Source organism: Orcinus orca, chromosome 8 (assembly GCF_937001465.1).
Source record: "Orcinus orca chromosome 8, mOrcOrc1.1, whole genome shotgun sequence".
NCBI classification, from domain to species: Eukaryota; Metazoa; Chordata; class Mammalia; order Artiodactyla; family Delphinidae; genus Orcinus; species Orcinus orca.
In genome coordinates this window covers 77,507,151-77,527,577 of record NC_064566.1, presented here as the reverse complement: position 1 = coordinate 77,527,577, position 20,427 = coordinate 77,507,151, and the positions used below count along the sequence as shown (strand labels likewise).

The window sequence follows — 20,427 nt, the reverse complement described above, 5'->3', positions numbered from 1 at the left end:
TTATATGTAGTAAAATGTAAGAGGAAGTGGTCCACAGTTTATTGCTCTCTGTGTGCCACATATAAGACCTGTAACATCTCTCCCTCCCTCCCTCTCTCTCTATAAGGAAATAATGTGATATTAAAACCCAAGTTTGCAGCCACCTAAAGATTTGGCTTAATACAAGGGTGACAAAAGCCCTTAGGGATGAATAGTTTACACATTCCTTACACAAGGACTCATATATTGAATTGATTAGGGTGTGCAATTAAAAAATTATAATTAAAAACATTTTTGGAGTGAATGTTAAAACAATAGCATTTTATGTCTGATCTCCCTCTCTATTCACATACAGATCTGTTTAGTTGTGTAGCCCTCAGAGAGGAGATAGGCAATGGTTAATGAGTCCAACTTCTGAGCGGTGGTCAGGAAGGAGGCTATTATCAGAACTTAATTACACAGTGTGCCAACAGAATCTGTGTTGCTACACAATGGGAGGGCCCTTTCTAGTTCAGGCTAAAGCTAAAAGTTATTTATATTTTTCTCAGCCGGAAAGCAACCAAGTTAAAGCCCGCTCTGTTGCCACGGAGCGGCAAAGAACACAAGAGCAAAACATACAGGCAATCAGCAAAAAACACCGAGCCCCGGCCCTTCCTGAATAGAGGTGCTACTCATGGCAATAAATAAGCGGGAGGCAGTTTTGCAGGGTATTCTGGTGAAGAGCAAACCCTCCTTTTATTTTTATTTTTTGGCCGCGCCGCATCCTAGTTCCCCAACCAGGAATCGAAGTCGTGCCCCCTGCATTGGAAGCACGGAGTCTCAACCACCGGACAGCCAGGGAAGTCCCACAAATCCTCCTTTTAAAACGTCATTGCTGGGCTTCCCTGGTGGCGCAGTGGTTGAGAGTTTGTCTGCCGCTGCAGGGGACACGGGTTCGTGCCCCGTTCCAGGAAGATCCCACATTCCGCGGAGCGGCTGGGCCCGTGAGCCATGGCCGCTGAGCCTGCGCGTCCGGAGCCTGTGCTCCGCAATGGGAGAGGCCACAACAGTGAGAGGCCCGCGTAACGCAAACAAACAAACAAACAAACGTCATTGCTGAGGCTCTCTCTGTAGAAGTGATGGTGTAGGAGTGAGTCCTTTTAGGTACTGTCTTAGTGAAGATCAATGTATGGACTGGCTGGATGCTCCCTCGTCCCCTACAGACAAGATTCCTGTGTCCAGAACGATATATCAGTAGCCTCCCTGTTTCATTTCTATCTGCATTTGTAATACATTAGACTTGTACATCTTCCTTCTCTCTTAATGTATAATAATAATAGTAATTAGTAGTTGTTCATATTATTGAAATCTTACTAAGTGCTGAGTATTCTGTAAAGCACTTTAAATGCATTATGTCACATAATTCTTACATTATTCCTATTTCATATATGAAGAAACTGAAGCTTAGAGAGGTTAAGTATGACAGTTATTAAAGTGACAGAGCCTAGATTTGAACCTACATCTATTTGATAGCCCTAATTTTTGACCGTTTTGTAAATACTCTTTCTCATCAATTAAAATAATAATAATGATGATATTTCATTTTAACAGCATTTCATAAAATGCTTTCTCAACAATTTTAGGAAGAAGGTAGAATGGGCATTTTAATTTCCATATTGTACAGATAAGATCTTGAGGCTCAAGATATTGAATGACTTGCCTAAGGTTATTATTATCTTGTAAATAATAAATCAGGAATTAGGAAAATAATCCATGTCTTCTGATGCCAAGTTCAGTATGCCTCTCATTAAAACAAAAGTTAACTTAGTTAATCAAATGCCTTTTTGATCTCAGCAATGAGATTAAAAGATTATTTCCCTCCAGGGATGTTTTTAAATATTCATTTGATATGTTAAGAGAAAATATTGAAGAAAAATAGTCATCAATTAAATCGGCCAGAGTTTCTTGACCTCAGCACTACATTTTGGGCCAGATAACTTTGCTGTAGGGACTGTCCTGTGCATGGCATGATGCTTAGCAGCATCCCTGGCCTCTACCCATTAGATGTCAGTAGAAGCCCACTGAGAACTAATGAAATACACACATAATCAAGTTGGTAAGAAAAGTGCCATCCAAGAAGAAACCTACCCGGGTAATGATTATGACTGATCATTATTCATTGATAAGAGGTAATTTATGGGTTTCAGGCAGGCAAAAGTATTTGACATTAAGCATTTCCTGAAATGAAATTCTATTGTGAAAATTTAAAATTCTGTACTTACTTTTCGTAATTCATCAGAAATAAGGAAGGGATCACAAAAAGAATCTAAACATTTAACAATATGTCCATTCTCTCGTACAATATCTTCATCATATAACAGATTAAAAAATGACATTGAAAGCTGTGTGCAAGGAACATTTATAGCTTCAATTTTTTTCACTTCAGTTCCTGAATAAAGAGATATAAAAATTAATTTAGTACTCTCAATTATTGCCAAAACAAATATCACTCTGCAGAGATTCTAAGAAGTAATCAAATACAACGTATGTTTTGATATATTTAAAAGACACATTAGTTTAGGGATTTTATTAAATTCTTATTTTGCAGGTTGTTTATTTTTATTAATTATTAAAAGTTGATAACAAAATTTTACCATTTCAGGCCTAGATGAAGGATATGTAAATTAAAAAATACTTGAAAATGAAATATTTATTGTGTAGTAGGAGGTTCTTAGATCAGTTTTAATGTATATATCAGAATTGCCTATAAAACATAGAAATTGCTTCATATGATTTTGGATTTGTATTATGCTTAATAATTCATATTACAAAAATTTTAATTAACATAAGTAAGGATGTTTCTAAAGTCACTGAGGGTATTTTGAAAATGTTTCTCTCCATTTAAAAATTTCTCCCTTGTGATCTCACTTATAGTGTTTATTACAAAAAAAAGGTTTTCCAAATCAAGGTAAATTTCAAACCAGGCCCTAATCAAGTTATTACAAGTGTTAGAGAAATTTGAAATCATGGTGTTCTGTCTATTTTTCTCTTGTAGCTCTAGTTCTTCCCATTTCCACACCAACACCCCCCCCCCATTTATTTCCTGAATGTGTCTTTCAGGAATGGATTTTCTGTTACTAGAGGTTCTATTAAATTGCAAAAAGACATAAAGATTAAGGTGAATACTTTTATTATTGCCTCAGTGAGTCACTCAATCGGTTTCTCTCCTTTATGCACCTAGATACGCACACGCACTCACTCAGATATGAAGGGGTGGAGTTCTCCTTGTTCAAAGTTCTAGGACGATTGCAGACTTAGATATGGTGTGTCCTCTCCCCAATATATTTGCTGGATCTCTGACCTGAGAAGCAATTTGAGCTTGAGAAGAGTAATGTTGGTGATTATTTGCACTTCCTTCCTCTGGCTGTCCACCCAGAGTCTTGCTAGGACCTGTCGCTCTCATTCTGATCCTGAGCTGGGCTAGTGTGGAGGCAAGAAGAATGCCTGGAGCCAAGAACTGTGCATGCCTCAGTTATTGCAAAAGATATGCTGCTAAGAAAAGCTCCTTTTGTTCTAGAAGCAAAATCCTTTGGAAGATTAAAGTAAAAAGAAGACCCGAGAAAATGACAGAGTAGGTCTGAGTAATATTGGAAGACCAAAGAACAAGAGCCGTATAAAGCCAGACAATTTTCAAAGATGGGTTGTTGGCCATAGGATGAGGGACTGACATTGGGCAACATGCCATTTTAATAAATCTACCCTAGGTCTGATTTGGGGAGTGGCAGGAGGGTGTGGATGGTGAGAGAAGGTAATTGAATTTAAACCACTTAATCTGAAACATAGAAACAGAACTTGCTGTGGACTGAATTGTGTCCCTCCAAAATTCATATGTTAAAGCCCTAACCCCCAAAGTGATGGTATTTTGAGATGGAGTCTTTGGGGAAGTAATTAGGGTTAGATGAGGTCATGGGTGGGGTTAGGAGGACCTCAACATATGAATTTTGAAGGGACACAATCCAGTCCACAGCCTTCTGCTCCTGGACCCCCAAATTCATGTCCTTCTCACATGAAAAATACATTGATTCTATCCCAACAGCCCCAAAAGTCTTAACTCATTCCAGCATCAACCCTAAAGTCTAAAGTCCAAAGTCTCATCTAAATATCATCTAAGTCAGATATGGGTGAGAGTTGAGGTACAATTCATCCTGAGGCAAAATTCCTCTCCAGCTAAGAACCTGCAAAACAAGACAAGTTACATGCTTCCAAAATACAGTGGTGAGATAGGCATAGGATAGACATTTACATTCCAAAAGGGAGAAATAGGAAAGAAGATAGGGGTGATGGTCCCAAGCAAGCCTAGAACTTGGCAAGGCAAATTCCATTAGACTTTAAGCCTCAAGAATAATCCTCTTTGGTTCAATGTTCTGCTTTCCATACCTACTGGGGCGGTTCTTCCTCCAAGGAAGTGTGCTGTTGAAACTGAGGGGGTGACCCTGATGATCTCTAAATTGCCTTCTCAGTCCTTCTCTTTTCTTGAAGAATAGCACATGCTTACAGTTGAGTGGCTCCATGGTCTGGGCCTGTAGGATCTAAAAAGTCTGATAGCCTTCATTTTGTCTCATTTTTTTCTGTCCCCTTTAGTTCAAGCTGGCAGTGTCTTTGCTGGTACAATCCCATCTCTATATCTGGCTTCTGCTGAAATGGCTGATTAAGCCAATAAGTTGCACCCATGATCTCTTTATCAAATTGTTGCTCAAGGACACGCTTAGTGTTCTCTTCAGAACAAGCTTTCTCATTTTCTGCAATATGGATATGCTGAGAATTTTCCAAATCTTCAAGTTCTGGTTCCATTCCGCTTAACAATTCCTTCTTCAATTCATCTCTCTCCTTCCATATTTTACTATAACCATTCAGGAGGAAACAAGCCACTCCATCAATACTTTGCTTAGAAATCTCCTCAGCAAATATTAATTTTACCACTTACAAGTTCTATTTTCCACAAAAGCACTAGAACACAGTTCAGCCAAGTTCTCTGCCATTTTATAACAAGGACTGCTTTCCTTCCGGTTTCGAATGCCATGTTCCTCATTTCCATCTGAGACCTCACCAGAATCAACCTTAACATCCATATTCTAGCATGCACCTCAAGACTCTTACAGACTATAACCATTACACAATTTCAATGCTACTTCCACATTTTTAGGTATTTTTACAGAAGCACTCCACTTGGTACCAAAATCTGTATTAGTCTGCTTGGGCTGCTATCACAAAATACTATAGACTGGGTAGTTTAAACAACAGACATTTATTTTTCCACAGTTCTATAGGGTGGGAAGTCTAGAATCAAGATGTCAGCTGATTTAGTTCCTGGTGAGGACTCTCTTCCTGGCTTGCAAATGGCTGCCTTCTAGCTGTGTCCACATGTGACAGACTCTTATAAGAACACTAATCCCATCATGAGGGCCTCTCAAGACCTTATCTAAACCTGAAATCTCCCAAAGACCTCATCTCCAAATACTGTCACATCAGGAGTTAAGGCTTCAATATAAGAATTTGGGAGGGGACACAATCCAGTGCATAGCACACACTCTCTGTTATGTAGAAATTTGGTTAAATTGTGTCTCCAGCATTTATAAGTTTTACAATGCATCACTAAGATCACACAGAAAGTTAAGAATGTATTGTTTTTTCCCCCTCAATACTAGCATTACAATACACTGGATAGCTCCTTTTTATTTAGTGTCCAAGTCGGTGCTTTTCTGGAAACCCCGTTAATGTGGAAGTGACAGAGGCAAGATGAGTTCTAGAGCCTGGATTTGAATCTCAACTCCACCTGGCCAGCTATGTAAAACTGCACAAGTTACTTAGCTCATGCCTCTGACCCCTCATTTTTGAAATAGGAACATACAATAATACCTCTCTCAGAGTTGTTTTGAGAATTAAAGGAGGTAAATGTGCATAATGCCCTTAGCTGAGCACATAGGAAGCACCCATTACACGTCAGCCAAAGAAGGGCAAAGTATGTCTAAAAGAAGGGGGCCGTGGCAGCTGGCTGAAAGGATATATCAGCACCAACAATTGGCAACGTAGGCAGTGTAGCCAGTAGTGAAGGAGATTCCATCATCATTCTCTTTAAACCTGGTTCACTTGCTTGAAAAATGTCTTTTCTCTCATTAAACAAAAGCTATTTCTTATGCTTATAAAGGCCCCTAGAGTAAAATTAGAGAGAAGATGACCGATATATGAGAAAAAGAAGAAGAAAAGCAAATAGGAGGAGATTAAAAACAAGTTAATGGAAGAGTACAAGCAATCCACTAGAAACTTCTGTTCCTGAAATGGAGTGCTACCTCTTCTTCTATTTTTCAGAGTACTTCTAATTGGTTCTGTCAAGTACATGTGGAATTTTAGAACGTTTCTTTTTGCAGTGCCTTTTACAAAAATTAGAAAAAAGTCAGTGCTGTTTTGTGAAGTATGTACCAAAATGGGGGAAGGTAGAATGCCTATTTCAATGAACGTTATCTTTTGTAAATGAGTTTACTGAAGTTATTGTAAACATGGTTTGTAAACACTATGATACGTGACTCTGATTATTTCCTTTTGAAGATTTGGAAATGGTAAATATATTTGCTTAGGTACTCAGTTTAACTTTGTAAGTAGTCTGAAGATCACACTGTACTAACATTTTGTTCTATAAATTTTGCAGTGGTCTTTAGCCAAAATCAATAAAATTTGACCTACTAAGTCCAACATCATGAACTGTTTGTAAACTTGTGCTTGACTAATACTTCATGAAAAGTTATTTTTGTGTAAGGCCACTAGAGTTCCATGAAAATACGTTGTAAGAATTTACCAAAACAACCCCATCTAATTTGAAATCAACTTACATTTTCTTGAGCACATATTCACATTACCAACCAGATTCTTCTTCTAATTGGAATGATAACTTATTCTGTTAAGAGGGCTCAACCTAAATTTTCAAATACAGTGTTCATGTTTCTGTTTTCAAAATAGTTTTCTGTTAACTCTAATTTATTCCTTGACCTGAGAGTTATTTAAGAGATTTGAGTGTTATTAAGTGTTTAAATGTTTGGGTAATTTTCTTTAAAGATTTCTAGCTGTGTTTCAACGTACTATGAAAATATTATCTATATGAAGTTCTCCTTTTGAGAATTTAAGACTCTCTCCTCCATGATTTAATATATTATTTTTAAAGACTGTTCCATGGTGGCTGCCAGAAATTCATTCCCGACCCAGCTGAGATTTTGCCCACGCATCCGCACATCTGTGGAATCTTACCTGACCTTTTCCCACTGGGTAGAATTGACCAATCCCTTCCTTTTGCTCCCATTGCTATGTTAGCACCTTTGATACACTATTGCACATATTTTAAAATATATCAGTGAGTTCCTTGAGTACACGTTTTCTCTTACTCACCTTTATGTTCCCTGCATCTGTCAGAGTCCATGAAAGGTGCACAATAAATACTTTCCAAACAAATGTAAAGAGTGAAAAGTTGCTCTTAAGTGTTAAGCCAGGATAGCAGCAGTGCACTACCAGGAGAATGATGCAGGGCAGGCCTGGCACAGTTGGTAATATTTGACTTTGATGTTGTCAAGCAAATGAGTCATTATTCACAATTTATATTTTAATAATGAAAATTCCTGAGGTAAAATTTTGTTATAATAGTAAAATAGTAATCTGAAGAGATGAAAATAAATTTTGTTTACCTAATGTAATCCACTGTCCAGAAGAATCTGAAAGTAACTTCAAATTGGGAATAACATTTGGATCTTTAAAAAAAGCCTAAAATACAAATTTGAGGGGAACAAGTTAGATATATTATTATAAACAGTAATAAGAATTAACTTCTTAAATAACTATAGTAAAATCTCATTTAATTTAAATTGGGGAAGGATAATTTTAAATTGCTAAAATGTCTTAAGCAATAAATGTTTCATAAAGAAATGAAGTTCTGTTACCTTCAAGTTGGAACAGTATGAACAATACTGTTATGTCCAAGTAGATACCTTTGGGACTAATTTAATAAATAGAAAGTAATGATTTACAGTGAAAAGTAAGAGGTTATATAATGTTTGAAAATTTTGTTTTCTTTCAACCTTGTTCTCCCAATTAGCTGATGTAAGTAATCACTGCTTCCACTCTCCCCAACTAAATCTAAATCTAATTGTCAATTTAATTCTATCCAAGGGGCACATAGAAAAGTGATAAATTTCACTTCTTTTTAAAATTTTTTTAATATTTTTACACAGCAGGTTCTTATAAGTCATCCATTTTATACACATCAGTGTATACATGTCAGTCCAATTCTCCCAATTCATCACACCACCACCCCAAACCCCCACTGCTTTCCCCGCTTGGTGTCCATACGTTTGTTCTCTACATCTGTGTCTCTATTTCTGCCCTGCAAACCAGTTCATCTGTACCATTTTCTAAGTTCCACATATATGTGTTAATATATGATATTTGTTTTTCTCTTTCTGACTTACTTCACTCTGTATGACAGTCTCTAGATGCATCCACATCTCTACAAATGACCCAATTTTGTTCCTTTTTATGGCTGAGTAATATTCCATTGTATATATATACCACATCTTCTTTATCCATTCGTCTGTCAATAGTCATTTAGGTTGCTTCCATGACCTGACTATTGTAAATAGTGCTGCAATGAACATTGGGGAGCATGTGTCTTTTTGAATTATGGTTTTCTCTGGGTATATGCCCAGTAGTGGGATTGCTGGGTCATATGGTAATTCTATTTTTAGATTTTTAAGGAACCTTCATACTGTTCTCCATAGTGGCTGTATCAATTTACATTCCCACCAACAGTGCAAGAGGGTTCCCTTTTCTCCACACCTTCTCCAGCATTTGTTGTTTGTAGATTTTCTGATGATGCCCATTCTAACTGGTGTGAGGTGAGACCTCATTGTAGTTTTGATTTGCATTTCTCTAATAATTAATGATGTTGAGCAGCTTCTCATGTGCTTCTTGGTCATCTGTATATCTTCTTTGGAGAAATGTCTATTTAGGTCTTCTGCCCATTTTTGGATTGGGTTGTTTGTTTTTTTAATATTGAGTTGCATGAGCTGTTTCTATATTTTGGAGATTAATCCTTTGTTGATTCGTTTGCAAATATTTTCTCCCATTCTGAGGGTTGTCTTTTCGTCTTGTTTATGGTTTCCTTTACTGTGCAAAAGCTTTTAAGTTTCATTAGGTCCCATTTGTTTATTTTTGTTTTTATTTCCATTACTATAGGAGGTGGATCAAAAAAGATCTTGCTGTGATTTATGTCAAAGTGTGTTCTTCCTATGTTTTCCTCTAAGAGTTTTATAGTGTCCAGTCTTACATCTAGGTCTGTAATGCATTTTGAGTTTATCTTTGTGTATGGTGTTAGGGAGTATTCTAATTTCATTCTTTTACATGTAGCTGTCCAGTTTTCCCAGCACCACTTAAGTAAGTAATCACTGCTTCCACTCTCCCCAACTAAATCTAAATCTAAACGTAATTGTCAATTTAATTCTATCCAAGGGCACATAGAAAAGTGATAAATTTCACTTCTTAAAAAATGAAAACTTTCTGTATGGCAAAAGAAATAAAAGTAGCCAAGAGTTTTATTTCCAGGCACCAGCAGTTGACTCTGGCTGAAAAGATCTGAAGAGAAACTTATTAAAAGTATCTTAGGCAGTCTACTGCCTAATTATCAGGAGATGTAGAGAATCAGGTTAAGTGGGTTAAGTGCTGGGCCCTCAGAATAACACAAAATCATATGTAGAACTGCCCTGATGAGGAAACAGTCATCCTTGCTATAGTCCCATCAAGCACTAAAAAGAGCTACCATGATCCTTTCCTCACCAAGGCTACTGCTGTTCCAGGACTGCCCTAACTGAAAGCTGGATGCCTTTGCCACCACCTTTGCCATAAAAATTCAGGATTCTGTGTGTACCTCTTTCCTTAAGTTGCTCACTTTTCAAAAACTGGTTTTGCACTGATAAATCTGGTTGGTAGCCCTAGATCCCAGGTTTGTGCTCTGAGTGCAAAAGAGGCAAGTATTACACAGTGAAGGAAACCATCAACAAAATGAAAAGGCAACCTACTGAACAGGCAAAATATTTGCAAATCATATATCTGATAAGGGGTTAATATCCAAAGTACATAAGGAACTCATACAACTCAATAACAACAACAAAACTCCTAAAAATCTGTTTAAAAAATGGTCAGAGAATCTGAATAGACATTTTTCCAAAGAAGACAAACAGATGGTGAACAGGCACATGAAAAGATGCTCAACATTAATCATCAGGGAAATGCAAATCAAAACCACAATGAGGTATCACTTCACACCTGTTAGAATAGCTATCAACAAAAAGACAAGAAATAACAAGTGTTAGCAAGGATGTGAAGAAAAGGGAACCCTCATGCACTGTTGGTGGGAATGTGAATTTGTGCAGCTACTACGGAAAACAGTATGGAGGTTCCTCAGAAAATAAAAAAATAGAACTACCATATTATCCAGCAACTCCACTTCTGAGTATTTATCCAAAGAATACAAAACTCTAATTCAAAAAGCTATAGGGACTTCCCTGGCGGTCTAGTGGTTAAGACTTCACCTTCCAATGCAGGGGGTGTGGGTTCGATCCCTGGTCGGGGAACTAAGATACCACATGCCTCAGGGCCAAAAAACCAAAACATAAAACAGAAGCAATATGGTAACAAATTCAATAAAGACTTTAAAAATGGTCCACATCAAAAAAGCTATATGCATCCCTATTTCATTGCAGCATTATTCACAATAGCCAAGATATGGAAACAACCTAAATGACCTAAATGTCCATAGGTGAATGAATGGATAAAGAAGTTGTGGTGTACACACACACACACACACACACACACACAGGAATACTACTTAGTCATAAAAAAGAATGAAAACTTGCCATTTGCAACAACATAGATGGACCTTGAGGGTATTATGTTAAATGAAATGTCAGACAGAGAAAGACAAATACTCCATCGTTTCACTTATATGTAGAATCTAAAAAAACAGAACAAACCAAACCAAACAAATAGATACAGAAAGCACACTGGTTGTTGCCAGAGAGAAGGGCTGGGAGGTGAATGAAACGGGTGAAGGGGTTGAAGAGGTACAAACTTCCAGTTACAAAATAAGTAAGTTATAGGTATGTAATGGACAGCATGGTGACTATAATTAATAATACTGTACTGCATATATATATATATATATTTTTTTTTTGATGGTACACGGGCCTCTCACTGTTGTGGCCTTTCCCATTGTGGAGCACAGGCTCCGGATGTGCAGGCTCAGCGGCCATGGCTCATGGGCCCAGCCACTCTGCGGCATGTGGGATCTTCCCGGACCGGGGCACGAACCCGTGTCCCCTGCATCGGCAGGCAGACTCTCAACCACTGCGCCAACAGGGAAGCCCTGTACTGCATATTTGAAAATTGCTAAGAGAATAAAATTTAAAAGTTCTCATCACAAGAAATTTTGTAATTCTGTATGGTGACAGATGATAACTAGACTTACTGTGGTGATCATTTCGCAGTACATACTAATATCAAATCATTATGTTGTATACCTGAAACTAATATAATATCATGTCAATTATACCTAAAAACAGGCAAGTGTTTTGGATTCCACTTCGGACTTCCTAAAAAATGAAAGGTGGAAATCACTCCAAATCACATGTATGTTCAAGAAGTGTTGGGCAGTCAGAAAACATAATGATGTCCATGATGAGTAGTAAAGAAAAAAAAAACAATAGACTGGGAGGAAATATTTGCAACAAATATGATTTAAAAGGTGGGGGAGGGGACTTCCCTGGTGGTGCAATGGTTAAGAATCCACCTGCCAATGCAGGGGACACGGGTTCAAACCCTGGTCCAGGAAGATCGCACATTCAGTGAAGCAACTCAGCCCGTGCGCCGCAACTACTGAGCCTGCGCTCTAGAGCCCGCGAGCCACAACTACTGAGCCCACGTGCCACAACTACTGAAGCCTGCGTGCCTAGACCCCGTGCTTTGCAACAAGAGAAACCACTGCAATGAGAAGCCAGCGCGCCACAACAAAGAGTAGCTCCTGCTTGCCACAACTAGAGAAAGCCCGTGCAGCAATGAAGACCCAACGCAGCCAAAAATAAATTAAAAAAAAAAAAAAAAAGGTGGGGGAGGATGACATCAATGGCTTAAAAAAAGCCCAATATTTATAAGAAAAACTGACAGCCTGATTTAAACATAGCCAAAGGCTACAAAAAGTCATGTAAAAATTACAAATAGCCAATAAACTTATGAAAAGATGCTCAACTTCAAGAGCAGTGAGAGAAATGAAAATAAAAACCAGAAGATATCATTTTTACTCATTATATTGGCAAGATTTTAAAAGACTAGTAACAGACTTCCCTGGTGGTCAAGTGGTTAAGACTCCGTGCTTCCACTGCAGGGGACACGGGTTTGATCCCTGGTTGGGGAACTAAGATCCCACATGCTGCACAGTGCAGCCAAAAAGATAAAAAAAATAAAAAGAGTTTTGGTCAGAGTACCAGAAGATACGCACTCTTACATACTGCTGGTGGAAGTGTGAATTTTTACCACCTTTGGGGAAGTATTGGATACTATCTTGAACTTTAAAAACATGTATAGCTTATGAGCCAAGAAATTCCTCTTTTATGTGTGTGTCATATAAAAATGAAACCACCAATAGATAAGATTTATGTGCAAGGAATTTTTTTAATAGTATTGTTTGTGGTGTCAAAACCTGGAAACTTCAGTGCCCATCAGTAGAATGACTGAATAAAATGGCTGAATAATAATAAAATAAAAGTGGTTGAACACAGTATATCTATGCTAGATGGTATGCAGTTATTGAAAAGAAAGTATTAGAATAGAATGTAAGCTCCATATCCTTTTTTTCTTATTCACTGCTATATCCCCAGGGCCTGGCATTTAGCAGTTACTCAATAAACGTTTACTGTATTGAATTTGAAGGAAAGCCGTAAGTATTTTGAGTAAAAAGAGTAGTTTAAAAGTAATATGTTTGAAAAAACAAAACAAAATAAAACCTCTATTTATATGCACATAAACAAAAGTATGGAAGTATATATACCAAACATTAACAAGTCACCTAAGAAGTGGTGGTTGTGTAGGCTTGTGGGAAGAGAGGGGTTGAGAGGGTTGGATTTGATAAAGATTGTTGACTCTTTGTTCTTTGCTGTTTAGATTGCTGCAGTAAATATTTATCTTATTCTGACACTCCCTTTAAGCTGTCACTCTCTTTTCCTAAATAGCTTTTTGAAAGAGGAGTCTATCTTGTTTCACTTCTCTGTCTACCAGTTATTCTTCTGTATCTGGCTCTTGCTCCCATCACTCAATTGAAAGTACACTTGACATCACAGTTCCAAAAATCAAATGGACGCAGTCCCTGCTCTCATAGAGTTTACAGACTAAAAGGGAAGATATTAAGTAACACGCTATGAGTGTTATGAAAAAATGCAGGGTGCTATAATGCGAGTACGTAATAGGTAGATCTACTCTACTGGTTTTGGGAAGAAAGGTTAATGCAGAAAGAACATTTAGGTTTAGATCTAAAAGGTGAGTAGGAGTCAGCTGGGCAAAAGGTATACTGGTAAATTCTTAACAAATTCTTAAATACCCCTTCCTCCCAGCCAAAAGCCCTGATTTGTAGCACTTGCTGATTTCCAGGGTGGATTTCAAGTTGCCAAAAGCTTAACAACCAGCAAAGCTTCCTGAAAATTTAGCAGTTAGGCTGTCCTGAGCTGGTTCCAGCATGACACTGGCAAGACTATTTTTCAAGATGAAGAAAATGTCAAGTCTGTAAGGGGAGAATGGAAGGGGGACTTCCCACTGAAGACAAGTAATGAGGTTCAGTGTGACCAGAGTTGATGGGCTGATGGTCTGATGAGGTTGGGGAGTTAAATAGGACCTTGTAGGTCAAGTCAAAATTTTTTATCTTAATCTAATATTGATCTAGATTGATCAGTATTTTGAGCTTAAGGGCAGTTGGAAGACCCTGAAGAGATGTAAACAGAGGAAAGATGTGATTAGAGTCATATTTTTAAAAGCTCATTCCTGCTGCAATGTGGAGATGAACTGAGGGGCTGTAAAGAGACTGATTAGGAGGGATGGTACTACTGTAATCCAGAAAGGTCTGATGTTCCCATGAGAATGCTATCATGTCAAAATGATAGCAAGTGGGAGGGAGAGAAGTGGATGGATTCAATGAATATTTAGAAGAAGGGACAAAGGGAGAAGGAGGAATCAAAGATGACTCTTACAATTTTTGCATGAATAATAAGGCAGAATGAATGTTGTTTAATGAGAGGCAAAAGTGGAGAGGACCAGGTATGTGGGTGAAAATTAGTACATTCAACAAATATTTGTGAATGTCTACATTATGCCAAGCAAGACAAAGTCTCTGTTCTCATGTCTCCACATTCTAATGGTGGAGGTTAAAGGTAAACAATTTACAGGTATCATATATGCCCAATTACAAAAGTCTTCCCCCAAATTATTCTTCAGAAAAAAGGGAAGTTGCCTTATAACTTTAAAAAGTCAGATAAAGAGTGTTTGTGCAATTGTTTTAATTTATATAATACATATCTTGAAAAGATACATATATGCTGGAATTAACCCCAATTAATACTCGTTCTGAATGCTTTTTAGAGGTCTTCTGAAGAATCAGCAAAAGGGGGAATTTAATTCAGTTTTAGTAATTATCCCTGGGGGGTATCCACTTACAATTACATTTTACATGTCATAATGAAAGGAAGTAGGTTAAGTGGCCTGCAGTGAATTGGCCTGGAGCCAATGGAAATAAGTCTTCATAAAGACCCCTCAAAGCAACAGTTGTTATTGAAATCACAATTATATACCTGAAGAATGAATTTTTTTAAAGAAAACAAGAAACCCTGCCCTAATGTGTACAAATGGTATTTTGCGTTATAGAATTTCCAGTGAGACATTAGAAGGGATTCTCTGAATCTCAGATAGCTTTAGGAAAGCTGATATCCTTTGGAAAAATATTTGATTCACAAACTAGTTCCAGTGATAACAAAGATACTGATGTCAAATGCATGTGAAGATTTGCATAAACTTGTTTCATAAAATGTTAGAGTAGAAACATATTTCTAAACTAATATTTTATATAACACAGTTTAAATGTATGTTTATTATATGTCACAAATATGAAATATAAGTAGATGTTTGACTTTATCATCTATCTGGCAGACTGCTGATTTCTGATCCAATATCAAATCTCTCCTTCTTCCTTAAGGAATCCCAATTTTATTTGGGACAGCCATGTGCTCAGCTAAACATTTGCAGTTCCTAGCAGTCTCTGTGGTATGTGGTCCTGAGATGTAAGCAGAGTCTGGTCATGAGATATAATGTGTTGTGCGGATCTTCAGAAAACTCTGTAAATTAAGGAGGTCCCTTGCAGGACATATGGAAGATTCCTGTCATTATCCCTAGTCCATGGTGAGGATGCCAACACTATATACTAAGCCCAGAGCTTTCTCTTGAGACTCAAAGTGAGATAATATATTGAACTATCTAGGATATTTCCACTTGTATGCACCTCAAATTTAGCATGCCTGAAACTGAATTCATTTTCATTATATACTCTTTTCCACTTTCTGTGTATTTAAATTGGCCACTCTAATCAACCAAATCAAAAACTTGGTCATCCTACATGTTGCCCTTTGCCTAACTCTCAATTATCTTATCAGCCCTTGAGTACTACGTTTCTCATAAACGTCTCTCCAGGCTATCCCGGTGCCCCTGTCTTAATTCAGGGTATCACCATATACTGTCTGGAGGATAACAGTTTTCAATTTGTTCTCACTGCTTCCAGACTCAGTCCTAACAATCTACCTTCCATACTTCTGCCAGGTGATCTCAGTACTTTAAATATTACTGTCTTGCTGAAAACCTTTCAGCAACTCCTCAGCAGCTAAAGTCTGAACTCCTTTGTATGGCACATAAAGTCTTATACAATATCGTCCCACCCGTCTGTCTAAAATAATTCCACTTTGTCTACCTGACAAACTCCTACTCATCTTTCAGGCCCTAGCTCAAGTGCCCTGTCTTTTGGAAACCCTCCTTTAACCACCTCAGTCAAAAATGACCACTTTCTCTTTTGTGCCACTACAGTACCTTGTGCATGTTATGTTTTATATCACTTCTCATTCTGCAATGCAATTTTTGGTCTGTTTCCTTCTCTTTAACTGTGTATTGTTCATCTGTACAGACTTAGGAACTAAAGAAATATTTGCTGGATGAATATTTCCTTCCTTCCTTCCATCCACTTACTACCTCACAAATAAACTTTTGGAACATAATTTGTTTTTAAGTTGAAAGGGAAAATTCATAATCTGGAATCCTAGTTTAAGCAGTACCCTTTGTTCAGTTATAGTTTTTGTAGTAGAAATGAAATGGAAGTTGGAGTCAAAGGCCTGGGTTTTGCCATTTGCTGGGCAAGCTTGCACAAATTATTTAACCATTCTGAGCTTCAGTTTCCTCAGCTGTAAAACGGGGGTCAAAACACCAAATTTACCAGATTGTTGTAAAGATTAGTGATAAATGGATAAAAAGTGCTGAAAGCTAAATCTGGCACACAGGAGTCACTACTGCTTTGGGAAAACACTTTGTAAAGTAGTATACAAATGTTAATAACAATAACAGCACTTATTATGAGCCAGGCATTTTGCTAAATATTTTATATGATTCATTGAATCTTCTTAATAATCCCATCAGATATTCAGCATTATTTTCATTTTCAAAAAGACAAGCACTGTGATCATTTTGCAGAAAAGTAAACAGAGGCTGAAGAAGGTTAAGTAACTTGCCCAATGTCATACAGCCAGCAAGTGGCAAGAGTTGGAATTTGAACAGAGACAGCTAACTTGAGGCCAAATGAGCGGGGGATCCAGGTTTTGTAGGGCTCTAAGCATAAATGATTTTAGGGACTCTAAGAATATAAAACATCTGCTTTTGAAAAACTCCAAAAACATGTGAACATACTGCTGGAGTATCTCTGAGTTCCTTGGAAGGGGATTCTCTAAGTGAGGAGCTTTAGCTAGTGAGGGGCCCTGAAGATTCATTAGCTTCAAGGTAAATCTCCTTCTGGGCCATGCTCTTAGCCACAGTGCTTTATTTCCTCCAAATTAGTTACATGAGTAAAAATAATGATTGTATGAATACAGTTCTTTAAATTGAAATATGGGAATAATACTGTCTACCTCACAGGAAAAAATTAGGATAAATAAACATGAAGATATTGAAAATTAGTTTGAAAAAAATTGCCTGCTATTTGGAAATTTGTTGTGCTTTATGGATGAATTTTGATTTTGTTGAAGAACTTTGTGTCTATTAAAACTCAAATTAATTCTACACCCTTCTCTATGAAATTTTTCTGACACCAATGACCCTCCAATTGAGTGATCTTTTGTTTTCCTTGTGCCTAGGGCACCTTATATATCCTCCAGTATAGAAATTATTTTGTCTTGTAGAGAGTTCTTTACATTTCTAGCTTCCAAAACTGTACACATCACTTACAAGCTGGGATCAGGTCTCTTCATCTTTTTAATACCTCCCAGCAGGGATACAGTAAGTATCCAACAAATATTTATTGAGTAAATGGCTTATATTAAAAATTGTACAGCACTCTAAAATTCAGCAAATTAAAATCCTGATCATCTCCTTTTAAAAAAATATTAATTTGAGAGCCAGTACTGGCATAAATGAAAAATATTAAAAACTATACAAATCTTACCATGAATATTTGAGAAATGTCACTAATGCCATCATCAGTGGCATATTATATTAACATTATAACACTAACTTAGGTAAAGGGAAATAGACATTTAACCAATTTACCCTCTGTTCAGGGTTGAAGAGTATTCCACCCTCAACCCTCTACCCAAAATTCATGTCCTTCTTGGAACCTCAGAAAGTGACCTTAGTTGGAAACAGGGTTGTTGCAGATAAAATTAGTTAAAATGAGGTTATACTGGAGTAGGGTGGACTCTTAATTCGAAATGACTGGTGTTGTTATAAAAAGAGAAGAGACACAGTCATGGACACATGATGAGAGAGCGCTACGGGACTTTGACAGAGGTAGAGATTCAAGTTCTGCAGCTGCAAGCCAAGGAGTGCCGAGGACTGCTGGCAACCATGAGAAGCTAGGAAGAGGTAAGGAAGGATTTGTCCCTATAGATTTCAGAGAGAGCATAACCCTGCTTTTGGACTTCTAGCCTGCAAAACTGTAAGACAATACATTTCTGTTGTTTTAAGCCACCCAATTTGTGGTACTTTGCTACAGCAGCCCTGGGAAACTAATTTCCCTCACAGTAAATATTTTGGTTTCTTAACTAGGCTAATATTTTCTTCACTGCACTATCATTCTGTATGAGATGATCTGATTTTTTTATTTGTTGGCAGTCTTGCCACGGGTCTGTAAGATCCTTGAAAGCCAGGCTCCTGTCTGTCTTGTTCCTTCTAGCAACCCCACCACTTGACAGAATTCCTAGCACATGGTAGCTCTCAGGAAGTGTTTGTGAATGAGTAAATAAACTATGTCAACTATGCTACAGTCAATGCCTGAAGGGCATGAATGGCAAAAATAATATCACAAACCATAACAGTATTTTCCATTTAATTGAGGATTAAAAAACTTCAGGATTTTAAATAACGTGAATGAAATTTAACAAACACACCAGAATTTGCACCTTCAAATGAGTTTTTCCCTTTTCAAAGCAGCTACCTCTACCAGCTAAAGACTTATTCCAATAACTCTGCCACTGCTTAAGACTTTTTCTGGAATTCTTCATTGGAACTGCTAATAGAGCCTGTACTCACAGGGTAGACTTGATTTCGAGAAACAACCAGAAGTACTTTGAAGCTAACCCTAGTAAATAAAGCTGGTGATAAAGCTGGATAATATTAGGTGTACCTACTAAAAGAGAGACCCAATTTTCTAGCGAGAGATTGACTTTTCAAAATAGAAAAGTTCTATATGGCAGGATACTGAAGATGAGCTAATTTATGGTGATACGAAATATAAAAGTTCCTCTTAAAACTGATCATTTGAACCTTTTTATTATTCTCAAACTCCAAGAAAACGACGTCATTAAGTAATGGCGTCTTCACAAGAATTTATGCCGAAGTGGGAAAAAATGTAAAATCAGCAGTGGTCCAAGGGACTCTCCAACCCCCATACCAACCATAACGAAATCATCCTTCCGATAAACCTGAAACGTCTGGTCAAATCCGAACGCCTGCGCCTTGATTCTACCCAGCATGGACCTGGGGCAGAGAAGAGAAAGACAGTCGACTTGGGGTAGCATCCTCTGGGGGAGCACATTCAGCCCGTCCCACCCACGAAGTCCGCCCCTCGCCCCTGTTACTGCTGCCTCCCGGTTTCACTCAGGAAGGGGCCGCCTCGCCGCCCGACCCGCGTCTCCGCAGGCGCGAAGACCGAGGGGCTCTTCTCTTCCTGCCCCTCGGCCTCTCACCACTGGCGGAGCCGGCTGGTGGTCTCCGGCGTGCTCAGAGACTTGAAGGTTTTCTGAGGCAGGAATCTGAAGTAGTAGCCGCCCAAAGGCACCAGCTCCCCAGCCGCCATCTCTGTATTGGCTGCGCGGAGCGACGGTCGTTTCCATAGCAACGCGGGGGTGGTTTCCATAGCAACGCGGCGGCCGTCGGGTGGGCCTGACGCTTCGGGGGCGGGGGCAGAGTGGGGCGGGGCCACGGGTCTACCTAGGCCGAGGAGACTCGCCTCCCGGCCCGGCTGCAGCTAGCGGAGGAAGAATCCCCCTTGGGGTTTCGGGGCGCCGCTACCGCAGCTTCTGCCTCAATTACCGTCACTTTCGCTCCTTCACGCCATGTTAGCGGTGCTGGAAACTAGGGGGCGGGGGCGGAGAAAAATTGCCAGTACATACTTGTTGAAATTAACTCGATAATAATTACGCCGCGTGGGTTAATTTCTTAGTCTCAAACGGTGTAATCTTAGATTTATAGCTATCTAAGTTTAGTGACTCAAACATTTCTGAATAAAAAGTTATTTTGAATTATTTAGGTTAATTAATTAGGTTTAACTATCATGACTACTTGGGAAACTATTCTTTTACCATCCGGCTTTTTTTTTTTTCTTCAAAAGTTACATCTGAAGGCTAAAGTAATTTTCCATATACACTACAGTACAACGTGCTGTTTAATAGAAACACATATTTCTTATTTCCTATTGAAAATGACCTTTCGTATCTATAGTTTTGTTGTCGTTTTGTTTTGTCTAATAGCTGTGTATCTGAGCTTCAGAAGGGGGAGAGAGGGATGTCGTTCTTTTCCACCTCCTTGCTAACTCCCTTTCCTTTTCCCCTAGTCCTCCAAAAACTGATCTTGATTATTCCATATTCAGCCAAC

At 38.2% G+C, this 20,427-nt stretch overlaps 1 protein-coding gene across 1 annotated transcript in view; it reads right to left on the bottom strand.

The window, feature by feature from the left end:
• CFAP300 (cilia and flagella associated protein 300) overlaps positions 1 to 19,663 on the bottom strand; it is a 28,411-nt gene extending 8,748 nt beyond the window's left edge. The window contains exons 1-4 of the mRNA XM_004283352.3: positions 19,521 to 19,663; positions 19,230 to 19,311; positions 7,686 to 7,761; positions 2,241 to 2,407 (exon numbers count right to left, since the gene is read on the bottom strand). Coding sequence (XP_004283400.1) covers positions 2,241 to 2,407; positions 7,686 to 7,761; positions 19,230 to 19,311; positions 19,521 to 19,630 — 435 coding nt within the window. The 5' untranslated portion in view covers positions 19,631 to 19,663. The remainder of the gene's footprint in view (positions 1 to 2,240; positions 2,408 to 7,685; positions 7,762 to 19,229; positions 19,312 to 19,520) is intronic.
• Positions 19,664 to 20,427: the final 764 nt, after the last annotated feature.